This window comes from Musa acuminata, chromosome BXJ2-3 (assembly GCF_036884655.1).
Source record: "Musa acuminata AAA Group cultivar baxijiao chromosome BXJ2-3, Cavendish_Baxijiao_AAA, whole genome shotgun sequence".
NCBI lineage: Eukaryota > Viridiplantae > Streptophyta > Magnoliopsida > Zingiberales > Musaceae > Musa > Musa acuminata.
The window spans coordinates 34,534,572-34,558,420 of record NC_088340.1 but is presented as its reverse complement, the minus strand read 5'-3'; the positions used below and the strand labels follow the sequence as shown (position 1 = coordinate 34,558,420).

The following is a 23,849-nucleotide window of genomic DNA, read 5'->3' as shown; positions in this document are numbered from 1 at the left end:
CTATTATGCGATGAACTATCCTAAGGTTGTACTTCGTTTGTGTGTGACATAATTAGAAATGGTGGAGGCCTTATGATATGTTGGCAGAGGTTACACATGGAGAGATCATAGTCTAAGTTCATCCTACAAAGATTAAAATGTAATAAAGATGTCACTAGAATGCGACATAGTGTAGCAAATCGTGGTAGAATAGTTTAAGACAATGTAATACAAATAAGAGAAATCTCATGAGGGACTTGATCATACAAAGGTATAATCGGGATAGTTGAAGACTTGGGCTGCTCTAAAGCTCATATTCGCTTGAGGGAGCTTGATAAGTTAGAGGACAAAGCTGAGTGAGAGAACATTACTTCCAAGCACGTAAATGAGAATAGAGTTGACGCGAGTCTTACAACATGATGACGGAGGGTATGCATAAGAGTTCTAGTCTATCTTTTCATTAACCAAGGGAAACTGCTCGGAGAACACAAGTATATTAAAGTAGGTGGTCACAAGGAGTAAAAAAGCGATGACAAGTCTAAAGGAACTTAGTTACCCAAAATTGAACATCAGTTATGATCAAGATGGACTTAGAGGAGTGTCATAGTGCCACAAAAATAGATCTATCAATTATAAAGAAAATAACACAAATGTGAGGCAAGGAATAGTAAAATTCATGGCATGACAATGCCATGATACTACAATAGTGAGACTTCCATAGAGTCATCGATCTCTTACTCTCATAGAGGAAAAGTACATAGTTATGAAGAGGGGTCCAGAAAGTGGAGAATACAAAGGTAAACTCCAAGTGCCGAGACACGACAAAAGAGCAAAAGCCAGGAAACTTCATAGGACTGGTGTTGATGTGCTTCTCATCAAAATAACCGAAAGTGAGAGACTTTAGATTAATAAGGAGTGCTCGACTAAAGAACGGAGTAAGCAATACATGATATTGTACATTTTCTACTTAGAAAAGTAGGCAGCAAAAATAATAGAGAAGACGGTACAATTCGAGAGGTGACCAAAACTATTAGAGAATTGGTCCAAGTCGAGGCAAAGTTTTGCTCTTTTTGGATAAAACTTCTTGTATTTCAAAAATTTAATGGTAATGAAGAGATTGAATTACAATAGCTAACTTAACCCAAGGAATATAAATACTTTGGGTGCTTCAAAAGTATGAGCAAAGAATAGACAAAGGGTAGTAATCAACTTGATGTATGAAGTATAACCCTTAAGAGAATGAGTAAAATTGAGTACCTTAGTTCTTTTATTTATCTAGTAAAGGAGCTCTACATATGTTCAAAGACTCTTTGAAAAGATTTTGTGGAAGACAATAATTTTTAAATCCTTAGTAATGGTGATCGATTCTACCGAGAGTAGATTGTTCACTTTATTTTCTAACAAAATATTAATTAAAAGTGAAAGTGATGTAAATTTTCTTGAATGTGACAATTAAGTAGAAGAGGAATCGATGGATAAATTTTATAGAGGAAAGACCTAAAAAACTTTTAAGTTTATGAGGCGATGCTTAATAAGCCTCTAATAGACATCCACCTAGTTCAAGCGAAGTGAGACTTTTGAAAGACTAGCACATAATAAGAAATGTTCTTTCTTTCATTTAAGAGATCTGAAAGAACTAACAAAGACCAACACAATTTAACCGACCCCTACTAAGTCAAAATCATTAGCAAGTTAAAACAACAAAGAGTTGGAAACTGATGGAGATGCATTGCTAATAAAGCAAAGGATTGAAAATTTAGGAAAGATGAAGAGATGTAGTATTCGCAAAGATTTCGATAAGGACATCAAAGAAACAAGTGAGAGATAATGTTATAGACAAATCTGTACAAAGGGTCTTTGAGGTAATATTTGTATACATATGTGACTTTTAATTTTATTCTCTTTGCACAATAAGGACTTGTAGGAAGCTTGACGTCTCATTTGATTAGTTTTTTAGTCATGTAAATTTATATGAAATCATCATGTAGAGGTAAAATTATCTAAAAATAGACCATCCAAGTAATTATTTTGATAGCCTTCTAGCTCCGTAAAGTAGTGCAGATTGTCAGTTAGTGCAACACCTTAAAGCTACTCAGGTACTATAATTGGATGGGCCTTTTATGTATTGTATAGGATTAGTTTGTTGCATTATTTCATAATAGTGTGAAGTAGACACTTACGAGGACTTTTTGTCATAGTAGACCACATTATATATTTTATTGTACGACTGTCTGTCGTCTAGAGTCTACAAAGTTTATATTTATAATTTATATATTCTATCAAGTGTTTGTTTAAATGTACCGTATGATTTCTCTAACTCGTATTTTCTTTTATAAGTCCTTATGGAATCATAAAAGGTTTTGGGGAGACGATGGACATGCAAAGGTACCGTACAATTTAAGCAAAACCAACTAAGTTTGTGATGATAGGGCAACTAATGACACCTTTCTTTTTTTATTTAATTAATGACTCAAATAACTATTTTACCCTTTCACAAATTTGATAATTCTCCAATTGTCACGTGTTATGTTCTCCATCATCATCATCATCAGTGCACTTGATACCGTTATGATAAATGAAGTCATTTATTTTACTTTCAAAACTATAAAATTTTAATATAATTTTTTAAAATATAAAAATCATGATACTAATTGAGTCTAAATATATAAAAGAATATATAATTAGCCTTTGCGTTTTGCCAATGTAATTGGGAAGCTTTTGCCACCTGACCATGCGAGCAGCCGCAACATCCTCAAAAGTTCCAAAAGGCTTCAATCCAGTAAAAGATTTCACATTTTCTATAAGCATCCTCACCCACCTCCAATCTCTTCCATCTTCATTGAGGTTGCCGGAAACCTGCACTGCTTCAAGTTAGTGAATGGTGGTTAATAAGAGCTTGGAGATAAAGGAAAGCTCACTCAGGTAAAAGGCCAAACTCCTGATAGTAGAAGCCACGCCAAATTGCTGCAACGTTAGTTCAGTCGCTGGCCTGTATCGCATCATGACCAACCTGCACCCAGACGAAGGAAAAGGACTCCAGACTTGAGCTGAAGGCAAAACTCCATGCCATGCCATGCCACCCTCCGCATTCAAGTAGTTCTTCCACCTCCGGAAGCAGGGCAGACATAGCTCTGCGCCATGGGCATAGCCTCCAAGACCATCAGGAGATCCTTACATGCCTTCTTCCGGAGCTACCAGGCCTTCGCCTCGGCCGCTGCTCTCCTGGTCTTCCCCGCCTCGGCCGCCACCCTCCTGGCGCAGTCACTCGACCTCTCTTCCCCCGTCCTCCGAACGATCTCCTCGCGCCTCGCGTTCCTGTTCGACGCCGCCGGGTTCCCTCCGTCCCGCTTCTTCTCCCTCGTCAACATCAAGCTCTCGCAGTCCATCTTCACCTTCGTCTCTACTCTCCCTTTCACCCTCACGTTCTTGGTCGCAGCTAAAGCATCCGTTTACCGGATCATCTGCGGAGCTCCTCGCCGCAATGCAGCTTGCGTTCTCCATCGTCATCTCCGTCACAGACGGTAGCGGCGGGCATCTCTCGATTCTTAAAGCCCTCGTGCTTGTGAAAGGCAGAACGGCGACAGCCATGACGCTGACGCTGCCTGCAAGTCTGGGAATGGCGGGCATCGAAGCACTGTTTCAGTACAGGGTGATACGGCCATACCGCGTGGGTGGCACATTGCATGTTTCAGTCATCTGGGAAGCGTTCTCGATCATTTGCATGCACTCCCTCCTCGTCGTCCTCGATACAATTATCACCTGCACTTTCCTCGAGAGCTGCCAGTCTGGTATTCGATCGAGCTGGAGAAAGAGTGACGATGCAGTAGATATGGCGTCAGAACCAAAGTTTTCTTTGCATGTTTGAAACCAAATAAGGTTGTGCAGTTGACCATACCTGGAACTGATACTTCAATTGCAATCTAGTGTAGTAGCACAACCGCGACCAGAATACCTGAATTCATCAAATGAGTTGGGGCAATGTATAGCCACTGTCAGTACTATTACTCTCAGTTATGGCTGCAGGATTGGTGGGCAATGAATGAACAACTGAACCTACCGAACAGAATGCCTATCCTTAAATAACATGTTGAGGTTGCTCACTATTTGATACAGTACCAAAATACAGAGGTTCATATGCAAGATTACGTAAGAGTAAGAACCCAGACAATTAGCACATGAGAGACAACATTGCTCACGTGTGCAGTTACAATAGCTAGATGAATATAATAAGAACATCATATTTAAGCATTTTTTAGGGTAATTGGACTACTGTCCAACAAGATCGAGCTTGTTTATGGGGGGAAAAGGCAGATCAAGCAGTTTTAGAGCAGAGTAGGTACACATGACATATATGTTCTTGAAGTCTCAAATGGCTCCATTATGCTTACAGAATCCACTGCTAAAAAAAAACAAGGCAGCAAATAGATGCAGGTAAGCTACTTGGGGCCAATGTCCTTGAGTGCACAGATCTGCTCTTCACCCATTGAACACATGACAGACACCACCAGGTCCTTTCCTTCTGCAAAACCATCTTTAATCTGCATCATTACAGATTTCAGGTTAGCAAAAAATCTAGAATACAGGAGCCAAGTGAACAATGAAGAAATACTAATGCTAGCATACAAACTCGATGAGACAATAGGTGTATAAGTGTTGGTGAATGTTTAGAACATGGTCAGCTTTAGATTCTGAGAGTAGTATTCCCACTTTCGTGATCTGAGGATTCCAGAAAGTCATGCTTTGATAATAAACTAGGCTAGTCAAAAGCACATAACACACAAGAAATTAAAATTTTAAAAATAAACATGCACACAGGTTTGCAGGCTTGCAGAAAATATAAAATATAAGCATGAGAATAAGAAGGTGAGACAAGCAAAAAGTAACCATAAAGCCAAAGTCACTTTAACAGGCCATAATCTCCAGGTTAATAGAAGTAAATATAGTTGGTAAACTAACCGGAGCAAGTAGGGATTCATCGGTAGGGAGTCTCAGATCATCCTTCGTGTTACCATTTTCAGTCAACAAACTTACCTGCCATCGTCCAATATATAACATTGATTAAACCAATCAAAATAGATGGTAGCAAAATATTAAAAGGTCATACAAATCCATCTTCAGATATGTCAATAAGCTGATAGTCAGTACGAGTGACATGGGGAACCTGCAATTTAATGTAAAATCAGTATTGACAGTCTTAGAGAACAATTATTCAGTCACAAAAGCTAAAAAAGCCACTTACATCACAGTTATGAGATGATGGGACAATATCTTCAAGTTTCTTGGCATTGAAAATATCAATACCAACAAAGTGACATTTAGCATGTCCATGTTTTCCAGTCTTGGAGGTCGAAACCTCTACAACCTAGTGTGGCAATGATAAACCATATCAAATCATGAACTAGAAGATAAGCAACGCAAGGCCAAACCAAATACAAAGATACTAGGACTTAACAGCACATAATCACTTTCCTATCATTTAGCTCCAAGATGATAACACTGTAAGAAAGCAACATATAACATGACTGCATCATATAGCCTTATGTGGCATCAATATCTGGTATGATTGCACATGTGGCTGGATGCATATATATGGCCGTCTTATGTAGTCCATTAAAACATGCAGGCTATATGCATACATATGGCTGCAAGCCAGACGAACGATCAAGGGGACAAAACTCTTGGTAGATTCTAGTCAAGATTCAGAATAACATTTTGATTCCAACAATTCTTGTTAAAAGGCATACGAATGAACTTATAAAACATTAAAGATGACAATTGTTGCAATGAACTTTAAGATGTGACCTTAAGATCCTAAAACAAATTTATTATTCAATTTGATACATTCAACAAAGGAGGGGTCCAGTCACCTGGAACAGATGTTGAAGGGAAGAGAAGAGGGAGCAGGGTGGCAGTGATGGCGGAGCCCGTAGAGAGATGGGAGGAAAGAGGAAAGAAGGGAAGAGAAAAAAACAGATAGGAGAAGAATTGACCAATGGTATTGGACGTTTGTAACAATAGAAGGCTGGTAATGTTGAAAGAACATAGCATAGGCATGGGCATGGGCGCTTGAAATGTTTAAGATAGACCATCAGGTTTGGACGAGGGGGTTCAGACCCACCATGTAACACACAACTTCAAGCTCATGCATTGGTCCACATGCATGGACTGGGTGCCAAACCTGGTTACATGAGGCATGAGCCTGGGTTCACGTGAATCAAGCTGGTGTTGCGTAAGGTGAAGCGGAACTAGATGATGCTCATGCTTACATCGTGGGAGAGCGGTTGCATATGGGTCCGCACGTGGTTTGGGCATTGTACCAAGTTGCAGGTCCAGCTACTGTTGCATGAAGAGAGCAAGAAAAGATCAGGTTTAGGCTAGCTTAGTGTTGGGCCGATGCCTAGGCTAGCCCACGCAAGTGATTGGGATGCCTAGCAGCCCAATTGAGGTACTTGTCTGAGCAACACGCAGCTCATGGTGCCTTGGCCAGACCCCATTGAGGCACTCAAGTCTTGCTTTGACTTGCTCGAGATCCTTTTAACAATACTGATTTGTACTATAGAACATGATCGATGGTAATATATTTTTGTTTGGATACACTTTTTTTACATCTACTTATAGTTATCGTAGTAATAACTTCTCAAAGAGTACTGTGCATATATACTTATGTGCGTACATATGCGCTTGTAGTACATGGTACATTGACTACTTGTATGGCACAGTCATTTTTCAGAAAGTTGCTCCTGGGCAATGCCTCGAGATGTGGCTCTCCTGGGCCCTCAACATTCTAATCGATATTAGTTCTATCAACTTTTGCATGTATGAAGTGAAATAGGCCAATGATTGTCCTAACAAACCAGCTTTTATTCTACAAAAAACTTATTAGAGTTATTCAACTACATAACAAATGCAAAATATTGATTTTATTCTTATTTCATTACCTTCTTGAACTATATCTCGTTTAAAGTTAACACATCATACTTGTTCCAACTTATTCCAGAAGCCATCACAAATCTATTTCACCATATAAAGTTAAATTAAAAGAAATTGATTCTACATGTCTTGAAGAAACATTTTAGAGGAAGGAGTATGGAAAAATACACTATTAATCATTCAATTGCATAAATTAATGTAGATAAAAGCGTTTAAATATACAACTTAGTTATCATCATATACAGGAGCAAATTCAAATGCAAAATTTCGGAACAACTACGTCTTAACACCCAAGACAAGAGTTTCTTAAACACAGTGTAATTTACATAGTACAATCATATATATCCGACATAAAATGTGTCATTGTTAGATCAAGCAAGACCTAATTCCCCCGACAAAGAAAACGCAATCCTCGAAAATAACAACAATAATGTCTTTCCAAAAAAGGTTTGAGAAAAGCATATACCGAGTAGGTAGGACGATGGACAGAATTTGGATCTATAATTCAATATGACCAATTAAAGGAAAAGCAAAGCAAACATCAAGAGCTCCATCTAAGACACAAATTACTTTAATCCCAAAAAAAACCTGAACTGGTGTGCTATAACGAGACCAAACAAAAACTCATCCCCGGACGATTAGCGTATGACGAAACCCAACAAAACGATGACAAACTAAAAGAAGCATATCAGATCAAGTAGAAGCAAACCTTGCACGGCCTCCCCTTAATGACGATATACCCGTTCTTGCGGATGGTTCCAGCCTGCTGCGGATAAGTCTTGGAAGCCCCCGCATCGGCCTTCGACTCGAAATGGTGTTCTTCATCCGACATAATTATTCCAGGTAGAGGTATCTACATCGAAATCGATAACAAAGGTAAAATTAGACTCGATGGATCATTCAGTCGACCGATGCAAACAGAAAAATTCAAATCCAAGAGAGATCGAAGGGGGGGAATCAGGTTAGCCTACCTGCCGTCGACGTGGGAGGGGAAGAGGGAAGAGGATGCCGAGGGGAAGCCGTGGCGAAGGAGCCGGCGTGGGGCAAGCGGGAAGCGGCTTAAATAGCGCAAGCGGCGAAGGGGAGGAGGCTCGGATCCCAGCCGTGGCTTAGGGTTTCGATTAAACTCGGGTTAATCCTCGGGTCACGTCCGGGGCAGATGAAGCCGTCGGATGCGACTCGGGCGCCCGTGGGCGGCGGGATGGCGACGGAGCATCTCCTCGCGTGCGGAGTACGCGGAGGAGTTTAGAAAGGGCGGCGTTCGTTGCTGGGGAATATATGCCGCCCATTGCGGGCCCTGTTTAAGCCCTGTGTCGTTAACACAGCCAACAGGCTTCCGCCCAACTGAGATTGCGCACCCATAATTACATATATATCCCTGTATATTGAACGATTTGTGTATTATACCCCTCAATTATTTATTTATTTATTTATTTATTTATTTATTTATTTATATGTATATACATTCTAAAGATTTGTATATATATATATGGAACTAATCTCCATCATTTAACTATAAGTGGTATTAGGGACAATAAGCATTTCTATAAAAAAAAAGCTTTATTAGGATAATATCAAAAGGATCGATTTGATCGAGGAGGATCGAACTCGATGGAACTTAGTTAAGCTTTGAAAAAATAATAATAATGAAAAGATATGACTAGAAAAAATGGTATATAAGTCAGATTTGAACATGTTAATCCAATGTAAAGATGTTTATAAGACCATCTCCATTACAAAAATACTTTCAAGGTGAAGTTTCATAGGAAATACATAGCTTGTATCTGAATAATAATATTTGATTTGTTTATCTACAAGAAACATCAAGTTTCATCTAATTGCCCTACTGAAAGTGTTATGGTAAAATTTCACAAATATGCTGTGACTGAGACAAAGTAGCTTCATACAATGAGTGAAGTTGTACTTGGCTCTTACTCTTCCAATTACTAAGGAAACAGCTGAATGATTGTGAAGATTAACTTGGAGTGAAGAATAGCTTCCAATGGTTGATTTGGATGCAACAACTTCATTCCTTCAACCAGCAAGCAGCTCATGCTATGTGCAAAATTTGCTGACTCCTTTTCATCTCACCCTCTGCTCACAAGATGGCAACAAACAACCATGAATTCATGAGCTTGAGATGAGAAAACATATTGTGTGTCGAAAATAACATATACTTGTCATATATTTCGGCCGGAATACTGCAAGTTCATAAAACAACATAACAAAAATCCGATCCGACTTTGGAAGCATACATCATCAGCAAAGAGTGTATGTACACCATTTACAAATCATTACACATTTTCTCTTCTCTCCTTGCTTGTGCAATTATGTCATCTCATAGTTCCTCCACACTGCATCACAACACTGATAGTGATAATATTAGCATGTCAAATGACAACTCCTGAACCGGGATTACAAAATACATTGACAAGCAATCAATTCAGTGTGTAGTAAGAACTGCACCATCTGATAGATACCATTTTAGATTTCACAGAAGAGGACATCAAACTGAGTGATGAAAGAAAAGGAGATAAGGATGCAATTTTGAGCAGCCGAGTAACCCATCACAATAAACTTGTCTGAGATTAATCATCTGTATGTTCCCAGCATCCAAATTATATATGTGTAGTTTCTAAGGTTAAATATCATTCAATTAACCCAACAAGCTCCACAGCTTTCTTAACCAACAGTAATTACTGTCCTATCTTTTGAGAAACAATTCACCAATTATTTAATGGAATCTACATACTATCTGTAAGCACAAAATTGATGCCCAGACTATGGCCATCATCTACAGTGCATCTCATGGCTAAATCCACCAACAATTGATCCTGACAAGTATCATTCTCAAAATGCTACTCTCGAGGAGCAGACGTGTTACGTGATGGAATTCTTTGCCTACGACACCTTCTCGTTGTCCTTCCCCATGCCATTACATTCAGCCCATCAATCTCTAAGTCAGTATGAATAGGCTGTAATTGAGGGGGACTGTCATGAACCTCTGTGACAGTGATGGCCAAACTACTTGGCTGCCGCCATCTCCCACTCAATTGGACACTCGACCTGCTTGAGCTTGTGCTCCTCCTAGTGGAACTTGTTTGCCGTGGCTTGCTTGCTCTTATTTTTCCTCCAAGTGCCTGAAGATCCTCCATCACCTCATGCCTTGACAACGATGCAAGTGCTGGTAGGATGTCCTTCTGGAAATCTCTTCTCTGTCTTCTTTTTCTGGCCTGGCCCCTACGAGGCCTGGAAAAAAGCAGTGAGGCAATGGACTTACCCTCATCGTTTTGCTTGTTATTTTGACATTGTTTGCAACAGGAATCATCTGCCTTGACTTCTTCAAGCTTCAATGTCATGTACTCAAAGACATCGAATACATCATCTGAAGCTTCACAATGGTCATATTTGCTTCCTTCTGACTGTCCTGCAATTTCTCCATTCAATGTAATCACCTTGGCCAACAAATGCAAGGAATCACATGGAGACAGAGCAGAGGGGTAACATGCAACATTATCTAAATGAGTATGCACATCCACTGACATGGAAAGAATAGTATCTGCTGCCAGTCTCATACAAGTATCATGAGAGGATATCTTCTCTTTTGGTATTTCCGCTGGCATCACTGGATGGTTCATATCTATGATCTCAACCCCATGAAATATATTGTTGTCTTTCATTTCATCAGCTGTTGCTTCCAAATCAATTTTGTTAGATGGCTTTCTGGCAACCATTGCCAGAGATTGGGATGGAGTCCGTGTCTCAACATCAGCTGAAACATCATCAATAGGCATAAGATCATAGTTCAGATTGATGTCATTTCTTGAGATTGGGATGCAATTTCTAACTGCCTTACATTCTCTATTGCCCTTCACATTATCAACTAATGACTGTCCATAATATGAAACAGAACCTGTGCAGTAGAATATCCTCTTGGAGTTATCAGGTGGATTAATTTCAGTTACAGCACTTTGAATTCTGCTTTCCTTGATGTCAAAGGATGACACAGAGTGCTTCAAGACACAAATGGAAGAATCTTTTTCCTTGGCATCTTGCCCTAGTAATTCTGGAGAATGAGAACAATTCTCAATGAATCTCAAATCTAATCGACTGTCACATCCTTTTTTTGTATCAGCAGAATCATTGAAAGATGGTTGTTCTCTAAGCCAAATTGAGTTCTTTGATGATTCATCATGCTTCCTGGCTAAATTTTGTTTGTCAGCAAGCACATCTTGAATACCAACACGGATTCCCTCATTCAAATTCAAATCCTTTTCAGACTTGATGTCTGCAAACTGCAAGTCCTTCAAGCACTTCTGGGGTTCATAAATTTCAGAGTTACCATATGGTGGAGAATCACCATTTTTATTGAGGTTTGGCTTCTCTAGGTTACTTGGTGAAAGATGTGTTCCATTTAAAGAAATAGAATACATTTGGGAACCATGATAAAGACCATTCACATAGGAGGATCTATTACCAACTCTCAAATGTTGCTGCAGATCACCAATGCTTTGTAGTTTGTCACAACCAATACTGTTTCTTTGTTTATGTGCATTGCAATTAATGCTCAGTCCATTCAACACTGAAGGTCTGCTGGAGCATTGAAGCACTTGAACTTCAACTGGAATGTGGTGTATACCCTCTGAAGGGTTTCTCCAAGAAGAAGCTTCTGGAGAGGTAGCAATTGTATGGGAAAAGGAGGAATCAACCAACCATGGAGATATGACTTGAGAAGCTGTATATCCTGGATGTTCTGAATTAACAAAATCTTGAGTTCTGGAGTGTGTAGTTTTCTCTCCAAACCATGTCTGTGTTTGATTTTGATCACGAAAGTGACTTTCTTGAGATTTATCAAGCTTCAACTTTATTGCCTCAGATGACATTGGATACTTGGCACTAAATAGGCCAAAATCAATGCAATTGACAGCATTTTTTCTTTCACCTGTGAAAAATAACAACCAGATAATTGAATTCTATACAAACATCAGGAGTATTAAAACCTAAGGAAAGATAGAAAAGAGTAGTCAGAGATGCAGTAGAAAATGACAGCAATGGGAAATATCGCTTGGCCTAATAATTTGATCATAGTAATAAAAGTAAATTAGCAAGAAATTTAATCAAGGCAACTTGCAAACAAGAAGTCCCCCGACTAGCCAAAATCATGAAAACTTCTATGGGCTGAGATTTAAGATGTTCCTACTGTTAAGAAATTACATCTTTGCATACAAAGTATCAGTGTATTAATATCACCAAAATTAACCATTAATCTTACCAGAATCAGTGTGTAACAGTGGCCATTCTTGTCTTCTTTCAACTTTGTCTATGTCGAAGTAGTTAAAGGTACCAACGTCTCTGTGTTTGTCCATTGAAAAATTCCTATCTGGAAATCTACTTCTAAAATTCATTGGTGCCCAAGGGTGATGAAGCTGTTTATAATGTACATTCATGCCACAGGACTCATGAGAACTTGAACTGATAGCTCCTTTCTCACATGAATCCTTAATAGGCTCATTCAGGTCAACCAGACTGTGAATGGATAGATCATTTTTTGGATGCAAATTTGATTTTAGAGTACCGATTCCAAAGAGAGGAACCTCAAGAGTCGACATGACATCATTCTCAATCTCAACTGCATGATTGATGTTCAGATTTTCAACAGCCATAGTGCATGACTCAGCAATGTTATCCCTATCTTGTTTTTCTGTACCTTCATTTTTAATGTAAACTTCAGCAGGAAGATGAAGGTCCAACATTCTCTTAGGAAACATCTTGAGCTTAGTGTCGAATGATCTGTCATTGCTAACACAACCTCCATTAGCAGTTGAAATTAAACTGCATTGTGTTACACCTTCCTTCAGAAAGTTACAGGAAGCTCTCTTGTCATCACCATCTGCAATATTTGATGTAATCCGATGAGTATTTACTAATGGTGGATGAGGTAGATGCACACCAAATTCATGAGGTATTTGAGATAGAAACATACTTGACTTAGATGTCTGTGTTGGTCCAGAAAATCTATTCAGTTGTTTTCTCTTTATCTCATACATTAACTCCCTTTGTATTCTATAAAGACGATGAAGTTCATAAACCTGGATTGTAGGATACAACTTAAACAAACTAAAAAATCGAAACCAGATATCCACTGAAAAATTAGCAAAATGAAATATGTGATTTTCCTGCCTGAAAAGGACCAATCCAGTAACTTAAACTAGTAACAGAACATCAATGCATCATATGTGACAAATAACAAAATATTGTTTATTTGAAAGGTTCCTATTGGACAATTGCAAGGGACTGATTGCACCATGAGGCTGAGGCTTTATATGATATGGAATATCCATCAGACGTGTAATGCTACCAACACATACAAGTATTATGATATAACAAAAATTTGCATTGACGTAGCTAATAAACCTGAGTCTGAAATGTAGCTTCATGTTCAAGCATAGTTTGCTTCAATGTTTCTTTGTCATATGTTGACCAGCTACTAATTGTCTTTGGCTTGAAATCATTGCAAAGTTTCCAACTGAATGATTTATCTTCAGAAAATGGAGACCAAGAAAATTTTGTGTCCTCATCTAAATCCCTTATTGGATGATATCCTGAGACGTAGCATTTATACTGAACTTTTGTTCCCATTCCTACAAAAATCCCAAGTAAGAAAGTCAGTAGTAAGTATCACTGAAATCTAAAAAGATGCTAAAGATTCTTAAGTTAATCCTGTATCACTGTAAACTGCCGCTCTCTGAAATTGAACAAGTTAATCCTATTTCAGTGATGAAAAGCACAAACACAATTTTCCTTCTGTAGAAATGAAAATACTCAACACAAGATTATGGAAATCCCATGCTTCTATTAGTTCTTTAATTTGAAGAGAGCATGAAGACAAATACTTAAACAAACAACCTATATGATGGAAGAATGATAGTAATGAAATCTTCTTCATGATCTACAATATTGTTTCAGCGATAAAATTATTTGATTAGCAAGTAATCTGACAAAATCTGATTGGTGATCCACTTCCTCTTTTGATGATTTATTATCTTAAAATTTAAAATAACTCAGTTCTAAAACCTTATTGTGAGCTCTAAAATGTCCCAGAGTGGGAAACGCACTAGTTAATGTTAGGATCAAGAGCACTAAGAGGGTGGGGGGGGGGGGGGGTGAATTAGTGCAGCAGAAAACTTTCGACGATTAAAATCGCGTTCGTACGATAAGAGCGATTTCGGTAGAAAATCCGATTCGTAAATCACTTTAACTTGTAACCAAGCAAGATGCAGTTAAAGCAAAGATATAAAGGCAGTTTACAGTTAAGATAGAAATCAGAACGTAAACGCAAACTTAAAATATGATGTTCGTACGATAAAAACGATTTACGTCTAAACGCCGATTCGGAAAATGCAGAGCTTGAAACACGATCGTATATGCGCAAAAGCCAGTAAGCTTTAGAGGAGGTTTGCAGTAAAGATAATATGCTCAAAGTAAATGCAAACCGAGATTTAGAGTGGTTTGGTCAATCTTGACCTACTCCACTTTTGGCTTCCTCCACCGACGAGGTCACCGACGTCAACTAGAGGCCTTCCTTCAATAGGCGAAGGCCAATCACCCTTTTACAGTTTCACTCCTTTTGACGGGCTTAGGAGACAACCCTTACAGATTTTTCTCTCCTCTCTTTACAGCTCAGAACTTGGAAGAAAAGTGGGAGAAGAACTTTTGGCCTTTACAACAATTTTGAGCTCTAAAAATCACAGAACAAGATCAAGATTTCGGTGTGTATTCTGTCTCTTTCAATGCTGAATGGGTGGGGTATTTATAGGCCCCAACCCAGTTCAAATTTGGAGCTCAAAACTGTCAATTCCCGGAATTCGGGGATCAGGCGGTTGCACCTCCTGATTGGAGCGGTTGCACTGCCTGGCAAAGCTCGAAGACTGAGCCTCTGGGCGGTGCCACCTCCTATTAGGGGCGGTTGCACCTCCTGCCAGAGCTCGAAGACCGAGCGGTGCCACCTCCTGACTGAGGCGGTTGCATCGCTCAGCCAGAGCTCGGAGACCGAGCCCAGGCGGTGCCACCTCTGTCAAGGGAGGTTGCACCGCTCAGTCTCACTTGGAGACTGAGCCCAGGCGATGCCACCTCCTGGCTGGGGCGGTTGCAACGCCTAGTCTCGCTCGGAGACTTAGCCTAGGCAGTGCCACCTCCTGGCTTGGGCGGTTCAACCGCCTGGCAGAAATCAGGGTCCGAATGGGTTGATCCATTCGGCCCAATTTGGGTTTTTCAGGGGCCCAATTGCCCCAAGATTAAGTTAATGGGATCACCTCCCATTTCCAACTTAATCATTGTGCTAACTACGATATTTCCTAAGACATTTACTGCAACTTGCTCCGGTGCGTCAATCGCTTCTTCCGGCGAACTTCCGTCGGATGAACCCTCGGTGATGCTCCTACGGACTTTCGGCAAACTCCTGGACTTGCGACGATCCACTTGGCGAGTTCCGACGAGCTTCTTTGGCAAGCTCATGGACTTCTCAGATTTGTTCCCGCAGAACCTCCGACGACTGTCCGAACTTCCGTCGAACTCTTGAACTCCCAACGTGATCATTGTCTTGACTCCGGGGCAACTCTTGCTGCATGTCTTTCTTCTATCGTAGTTAATCCTGCACACTTAAAACAAAACTTCGATCGAGACAATTAATCCTAAGCATTTAATCAAGTTGTTCGGCATGTCATTGGTCCCTCGACACTTCGTCCAATTCTTCGGCGCATCGTCCTCTCCTGCAACCTATTGCCCAATCGGCCAATTGACTCCGCAACTCCGATATCCTTGGCACAATACCCGCTCTTCCTGGCCCGATGCTCGAGTCCACGGCCCGAAGCCTTCTGTCGATATGTCGACCGATCCACCGGCCCGTCGTCCAATCTTCTGACATGTTCCTCCGGCACAACATGATTTTCCTGCTTTAATTGTCTCATTTTGATCGAAGCATCCTACGTCACTCAAAACACAGATTAAATCATAAACATATATCAAGTAGTTTCATCATCCAAATACAAGATTCAACAGTTAATGGATCTTGATTGTTGCATATTTTTTCTCAATTCATCTAAAAATCATGTGAAATGAAGAATTCTGGCCTTGGCGAAAAATTTAGATTGCTGGAAGTTATTTTTCATGCAACATGCTGTCTAAATATGGACCACAACTGTGTTGATGAAATCAAATCACATAAGTTTTTTTCATGACATACTTATATAAGAGAGCATCATCTAAACAAGTACAAGTTTTGCACTGCTTAATTATACATAAGGCAAAGGAAAAAAAAAATCTTCTACGGACACGGAAATGCAGTTGAATTTCATCAATAGAATTGAACCATGTTAATTCAGAATCAGTTTGCTTGATTCATTGCATCTCAAAAACTTCTCTCTTATCGGATGAAATGATATCTTCTGGACATCTTCAAATGGATCTTTTGACATAATGTCATTCTTACCGCCAGGACCAACCACAATATAATCAATAAAAGATACTACTAGTCTACTACTACAAGAGAGATTAATTACACTGAAACCTGAACTAGTTGATATACATATATCTCTATTATCATATAATTACTGTTATCATCATCATCATCATCTTTCCATATGTAGTTCAAACATCCTTGAGCCCTAAAAAAAGCATCTCTCACCAATATTGTAACAACTTTCCAAAAACTAAGATAAAAATATATATTTAAAATGGAAAAGAATAGAATCAAAAGAAAACAAATTAACTGAGACTTTCAAGCATTTATAAAGTAAGTTATAACCAAGGATTGAAATTTCGTACTGTATCGGAGTTTCGAAATTTGCTCGTTACGGTACAGTACTATATACCGAGCAGTATATTTCAATATACCGCTCGGTATATATATATATATATATATATATATATATATATATATATATATATATATATATATATATATATATATATCAAGGTATACAGTTTCGAATGATACCGCCCGGTACGGACGATACGTACTGGTCCGATAGTAAACCGATACGTGGATCGCTCGTTACCGGGCGATATTTTTTATAAATATATATATATATATATATATATATATATATATATATAAAGGCAACGTCGCCCCGCTTGGGAAGAAGAATATATATATATATATATATATATATATATATATATATATATATATATACATATATATATATATACATATGTATATATATATAGGCGACGTCGCCAACTAAGGAGAAGAGAGGTGATGTCGCACATTTTTTTTAACTTATATATATAAATAAATAGCTATATAAATAAAAGATTATATATATATATATATATATATATATATATATATATATATATGTATATATATATATAAGTAAAAAATATATATATTTACGATGTCGCCTCTCTTCTCCCCACGTGGGGCGACATCACAGAAAAACGAGGCGACGTCGTAGATATATACATATATATACATATATACACACATATACATATACATATACATATATATACACACATATATACATATAGATACATATACATATACATATACATACATACACATATACATATACATATATGTATACACATATACATATATGTATATGTATACACATATACATATACATATACATATACATACATATACATACACATACACATACACATACACATACACATACACATACACATACACATACACATACACATACACATACACATACACATACACATACACATACACATACACATACACATACACATACACATACACATACACATACACATACACATACACATACACATACACATACACATACACATACACATACACATACACATACACATACACATACACATACACATACACATACACATACACATACACATACACATACACATACACATACACATACACATACACATACACATACACATACACATACACATACACATACACATACACATACACATACACATACACATACACATACACATACACATACACATACACATACACATACACATACACATACACATACACATACACATACACATACACATACACATACACATACACATACACATACACATACACATACACATACACATACACATACACATACACATACACATACACATACACATACACATACACATACACATACACATACACATACACATACACATACACATACACATACACATACACATACACATACACATACACATACACATACACATACACATACACATACACATACACATACACATACACATACACATACACATACACATACACATACACATACACATACACATACACATACACATACACATACACATACACATACACATACACATACACATACACATACACATACACATACACATACACATACACATACACATACACATACACATACACATACACATACACATACACATACATATACATATACATATATATATATATATATATATATATATATATATATATATATATATATATATATATATATATATATATATATAATCTGTGACGTTGCCTCTTCTCCCCGCGACGTCGAGATTCTTCTCCCCGCACGGATGAGAGGTCACCGACAGACGAGGAGGGAGAGCGATGCAGGTACTCCTCTTCTTCTCCTTTTTCTTTCTTCCCCTTCTCCCTCAATCACCCCTCTTCTTTCTTTTTCCTCAGTCACCGCTGATTTAAAACGATAATGGGGTGAAAATAGCCCAATCGACAGTATTGCCGGTAGCGGGCAATCCGTGTACCGGTCTTCTGGCGGACCGATACAGGCGGTATTATTCGAAATTGAAGACCTTAGTTACAATCATCAACCATACACATATATAGGTCAGAAAGCAGATAAAACTTCAGCTTTCGCTTAGAAAAACTAAACTTACTGGTTACAGTTACAATTGCAGCAGAAAGTATCCAGCAGAACAATCTGGCAAAAGGCTTGGGTAAAAATAGACTAGCACACCATAAGTGTTCCCATGTACAGCTTGGATTTTTAATATACTCAATGCACAGGAATGGAGCAAAAAATGGTTTGTTTGTTTTTACCTGCAAAAGAACTGCCACAAGATGACATGTAAAAGATCACCCCTCTAGAAAAGCAAACATTAGATGTGGAAGAAGGAAAGTGAAAGGAACATAAACTATATGAAATTGATAAAGTTAGGCAAGAAAACATCAACTGATTTGAGTCAGTTAAAATTGAGACAAAAGGTAAGGAAGATTTCAGTGTGCATATGTTTGGATGATTGGTCATCTGCAATGATTTTATGATTTTATGTTTGATCTGCTGATGAGAACACTGTTAACATTTCAATTATGCATTTATTTCTTTTTCCCAACTTTGAATGTCACAAAGAAGTTGAGAATATCTTTCTCAGACACATTCATGCCAGCTTAAGCTTTTGGGAATAGTGGTTATCCAGGTAATTGTATTTCAGTTTTTAACCTAACATTAATCTTGCAATGTCCTGAAAAAGAACTAATTCGCGAGTTGTGGATCCTAATTGTTAGGCCAGGTTCCACTTTTTACGTATTCTCAGCAAAAAAAATTGTGAACTCATTTGAAATGGAAAGAAGTATGGATTTTCAATTTCAACATGAGTTAACCAGAATATAAACCCAGACCTATTATCCTTTTACGGATATAAAAATGACACATCCATATATAATGCTTAATTTGTACCATATGTAACTTCCCCACATATTCATCTACAACATAAGAGCGTGTGTCCAGCCTCTCATTTTAAAGCAAGAAGGATTCTTTAATGTCATAATTCAAAGTTTAACTTTGAAGTCTCTCAGTGAGCAGACTTTTTTGAAGTACCAATTATCTGTAGCAAACAAGTAAAAGTGTCTTCAGCAGCAGATAAAACTTGGCCAATGGACAGCACCTTATTCCCATGATTACATTTCATGCCATCACATATATCAAAAAGAAAAAAAAAAGATGAATGTTTACATATGCATGTCCACGGCAATTAAAACCTCAAACATAGAGTAATATCATGTCTAGAAAGCTCATTCATAACAAAATTTAGAAAGCTATATTACCATGGTGCAAATTTAATGAGGCTTAAAAATTTTATGCCATCATCAACACATACTACATACGATCAGCATGAGGAAGGAAAGGTCATCGACAAGAAACCCAGAAACTCATATGTTCTAAATGTTCAACAATGTCCTACAGCATGGCAAAGAATGAGGCTTGCAATATCCATCCATCAGATCATGGATGTAGAGCCGATTCACATCATTCATCAGACTTCAAAAAAGTCTTGAACAAGGTCAACTCACACAGGTACCACCTCCTTCACACACTGCAACAACAATTTTGGACTGTGTATGTGCTACTAAAGTTGGAGAATTTGAGGCCTCCAGTTTGTCAACAAACCAAATCTCCATTCATCAATTGCAGTCATGGATTCAAAGTAACAAGAAAGAAGGAAAAAAAAAAGTCCCCTGAATATTGTTACAGATACAGGGAATGTAAAATCTAGAATTGATGTGTAATCTTGCAACTCAAGTCAACCACTAAATAGCATATTTTAAGACCATGATTCTTACCATAATCTAAGTAGCATACTTTAACCCACGACTCCTACCATAATCCAAGTATTTTTACGCGAAATGAGAAGACACGAGAATAAAACCCCAAAAAGAATCCAGATAAGGAAAACAAAGTTCTCGATCTCAAGACACAACAAATACTAAATAATGCAAATCATCAATCCAGAGAACCATCTAAAGCTACCAAAAGGGGCACAAGAACGATCCTAAAACAGAGACACAAGCGACGAGCAAAAGATTAACCGACCCCAAAAGCCAAAATCTCTCTTTTACCCGATAATTAAACCCCAAAATCTACATGAGCAAGAAGATGTACAGCACAAATTCACCTTCTGTAACCAACAAAGTGATGGTGGTTCCAGAAAAGAAAAAGAGAGACCAGAGGGGGAGGAGGAGGAGGCGAAAAGGCTGGATTAAGGAATGGTAATGGAAGACCAACGGAAGAATAGAAGGTTACGGATCTCCATCAGATTATGCAGCACAGCTCACGCGCCCAGAGAGAAGGAAAGGTTGGGACTTGGGAGTAGAAAGGGCGATCCCAGATAAGAAAATCTTCGCAAGAATAAACAACCTTCCACCACCAGTGACGGAATACATGTCAACCTCCGGTCTCTCTCTCTCTCTCCTTTCTTCTTTGAATTTTCTCACCGCGTACAACATATCATTTTCTTTGAATCCCACAACATCTTTTCATATAAATAGAATTGGAGTTTGGGATTCTCACTCTCTGTCTCTCTCACCACCTCACTTCTCGATTCCTGGTGCTAAGAACAGCAAGGAAATAGCCAAAAATAACAAGAAAAATGCTTTTTTTTCTGCAAGAAAGGACAGTGACAGACATCAAATCTAAATAACCAGCCATGTTTTCTTACTTATTTGTTGTACCATTTCATCTCTCATGCGCAAGTAGATTTGGACAGATCAAACTGGTAGGGTGGTGTGGGGCCAATGAGGGGGATGGTGGGGTTGTGTGTATGAGACTGAAAAAGGTTGGTGGCAGTGCCACTCCACTTGGGGATTACTCCCAGATTGGGCTTGGGATAACCCATGCCCCCCCTGCCATCATACCTTTCATTGGTCACAAAGATTTCAGGAAATAGGAGATGAGAACCTTAAAGGAAAGTACCTGCTTTGTGGGGGCTGTCATCTTTATCATAGATAACATGAAGATGATCAACAAAATGTTGCACAAAAGCCACTAAGATTTGAGGAAGATTTGCTCCATCAAATTGTCTAGTGGGGCTTTCTAATCTTAGCATTTCACTTTACCACATCAGATTCTTGATTCTTTTCCTGATTGCATTATACAAATGCATGGTGTCTGACTGGGATTTGACTTCACCTTCTCATCCTAATATTGTAAGATTGGATTCTTTATTAGCAAGTGAGGTCTGGAAATGGTGGTCATGTGAAGTGCATGAACTCGAAGAGGCTTTGAAGGATGCTGCGACTGCTGTATGTTTCTGCTTTGAATGGCCATGGTATGGCTCAAGGCTTCAACAGAAACCAGCTCAACCTCACAAGAGAGAGAGAGATAAAACAGGAGCTTGAAAAGCTCAAGTCACTGTTTTAGGTACATGAACTCACGGATCATTGAAGTGCAGTTGCAGCAAAAAAGATCTCCAGGTCTCATCCCAACCGCACTGCCATCAGCCTCGGGGAAGATGGAGATCCAAGATTGAGGTACAAGAGAGGACATGATGTGTGAAGCACACAAGGTTAAATCTGCGTGCTTTGCCCAAAAGATCAATTAGATCAAGGCCATTCTCATTGAATTGTCTTACCAACTCTCATCTCATTTACAGCTGACTGCTCTTACAGTTTCTTATGGCACAGGTCAAGTTCATGCGGATTGCTTGACCAAAGACTTGAGATCATTCTAGAAGTAGGGCCCGCGGGAGACCTCTCGGTCAAACATCAACATCCTTCTTACCTAAACCATTAATTCCTCTGCTTGGCCAAACCTGTGGCTGATTCCAACACTACTTTATATTGCTGGTTGGTTGAATCACTTCGATCAATCATGCTGACTGGCATGGCTCCATCATCTCTTGATGCCGGTCATCAGAACCACCATGCTGCTTTGGCATGAGTTGGCCAATCCAGCTCACTGGCTTTGGCCTCGGGGGAGTTCTGTAATTAAGTGCAAATGCTGGTGTCGAATGCGGATCACAGGATGATACGCGCGCGCGCCCACGAATCTTGGAGTCCACATCGAACAAAAATGTTGGGGTACCAGAAATGCCCCTTGTCGTGGTTAGCAATTACCGATCACGTGGGGGATGAGATGCCCCTGTACTTTGTCCTTTTTAGGACATTCATCTGGCTGACCCTTATCGGATCACGTGACAAGTACCCGACACAGATGAGGTGGTCGTCGTATACGATGCGTTACATAGGGGTTATTAAGCTCGTCCGTCAATTGGACTCGATTGATGACTCGTGAATATTAGGAACTTTTTACATGTAACTTTTGGAAATATTTATATGCCCTTATAATTTTTGTTTTAATAGGATAGCATATCCCTCAAATATTTAGATCCTCAATATATATGTATATATATTGTATCACTTCAATCACTAACCGTATTTACTATTACTTGATTTATTTATTTTTAAATAAATATTAAAATATGTCTTAAAATTACTATTTTCATCAATTATCTTTATCTTATTTTTCTTCTCTTCTATCTCTTTATTGAAATAGGTCTCTAGTTTTTTTAATTCCCCCCCCTTTAAAAATGAATTTTAATTTTAATGTATATATATACACACACACTTACCAAAATTTAGAGGGACAAATACAAAATTCACTAAGATTTGAGAGATAAATATACATAGATACAATGGTCAGCCAAATATTTAATTTAAGTTAAAATATGAAAATTTTAAAATATGATGATCTCAACACCATTCAGTTTTGTTCGACTAAGCAAAGTTTAAATTTCAAAAGTCCATTAACCTCAATACAAGTCATAATTTAGATTAGGATACTCCTCACTCAAATAGAGGCAAAGACTAAACAAGAGTGGTGCATCAGTCTTATAAAGAAAGTCATAGCTTTGCACATCATACAAGGAAAATTCATAAGTCTTAAGGACTTAGGGCACTCCTCTCCTAGTAAAACAAAGGGGTGTGCCCAAGGATAATCAAATAAGTCCTTAGTAAGAGCCTAGTCAACCTTAGCTATTTTAACCTTAGAATAGATAAGAAAAGAAGATAGAAGAAAAGAATTATGCACAAAGCAACCCAACCTTTATCTAAATGCAACAAGAAATCCCCAAAGCCTATTATCAGCTATCCAAGCTCAGGCGAAAATCCAAACCGCAAAGGAGAATGA

At 38.4% G+C, this 23,849-nt stretch overlaps 3 protein-coding genes across 9 annotated transcripts; 1 reads left to right on the top strand and 2 right to left on the bottom strand.

Annotated features, from left to right (window-relative positions):
* The first annotated feature begins 3,117 nt into the window (after window positions 1-3,117).
* Window positions 3,118-3,844, top strand: LOC135607573 (uncharacterized). The gene is made up of 2 exons (XM_065099521.1): window positions 3,118-3,435; window positions 3,467-3,844. Exons 1-2 carry the CDS (start codon window positions 3,118-3,120, stop codon window positions 3,842-3,844), a joined length of 696 nt encoding a protein of 231 aa, XP_064955593.1.
* Window positions 3,845-4,197: 353 nt separating this feature from the next.
* LOC135607864 (eukaryotic translation initiation factor 5A-2-like) lies at window positions 4,198-8,056 on the bottom strand. Its single transcript, XM_065100033.1, has 6 exons — window positions 7,881-8,056; window positions 7,619-7,762; window positions 5,219-5,341; window positions 5,084-5,140; window positions 4,936-5,010; window positions 4,198-4,517 (listed from the first exon to the last, which is right to left on the bottom strand). Exons 2-6 carry the CDS (start codon window positions 7,739-7,741, stop codon window positions 4,416-4,418), a joined length of 480 nt encoding a protein of 159 aa, XP_064956105.1. The 5' UTR covers window positions 7,742-7,762; window positions 7,881-8,056; the 3' UTR covers window positions 4,198-4,415.
* A 1,013-nt stretch (window positions 8,057-9,069) lies between these two features.
* On the bottom strand, window positions 9,070-21,525 carry LOC135585547 (uncharacterized). Of its 7 annotated transcripts, none has more exons than XM_065100029.1 (6): window positions 20,783-21,322; window positions 18,823-18,996; window positions 13,324-13,550; window positions 12,893-12,998; window positions 12,182-12,799; window positions 9,070-11,851 (listed from the first exon to the last, which is right to left on the bottom strand). In XM_065100029.1, exons 3-6 carry the CDS (start codon window positions 13,546-13,548, stop codon window positions 9,768-9,770), a joined length of 3,033 nt encoding a protein of 1,010 aa, XP_064956101.1. In that variant the 5' UTR covers window positions 13,549-13,550; window positions 18,823-18,996; window positions 20,783-21,322; the 3' UTR covers window positions 9,070-9,767. The 7 variants fall into 7 exon arrangements, with proteins under 7 accessions (XP_064956101.1, XP_064956100.1, XP_064956099.1 ...); XM_065100028.1 differs by having other exon boundaries at window positions 18,823-19,770; window positions 20,839-21,322; XM_065100027.1 differs by having other exon boundaries at window positions 20,839-21,322.
* Window positions 21,526-23,849: the final 2,324 nt, after the last annotated feature.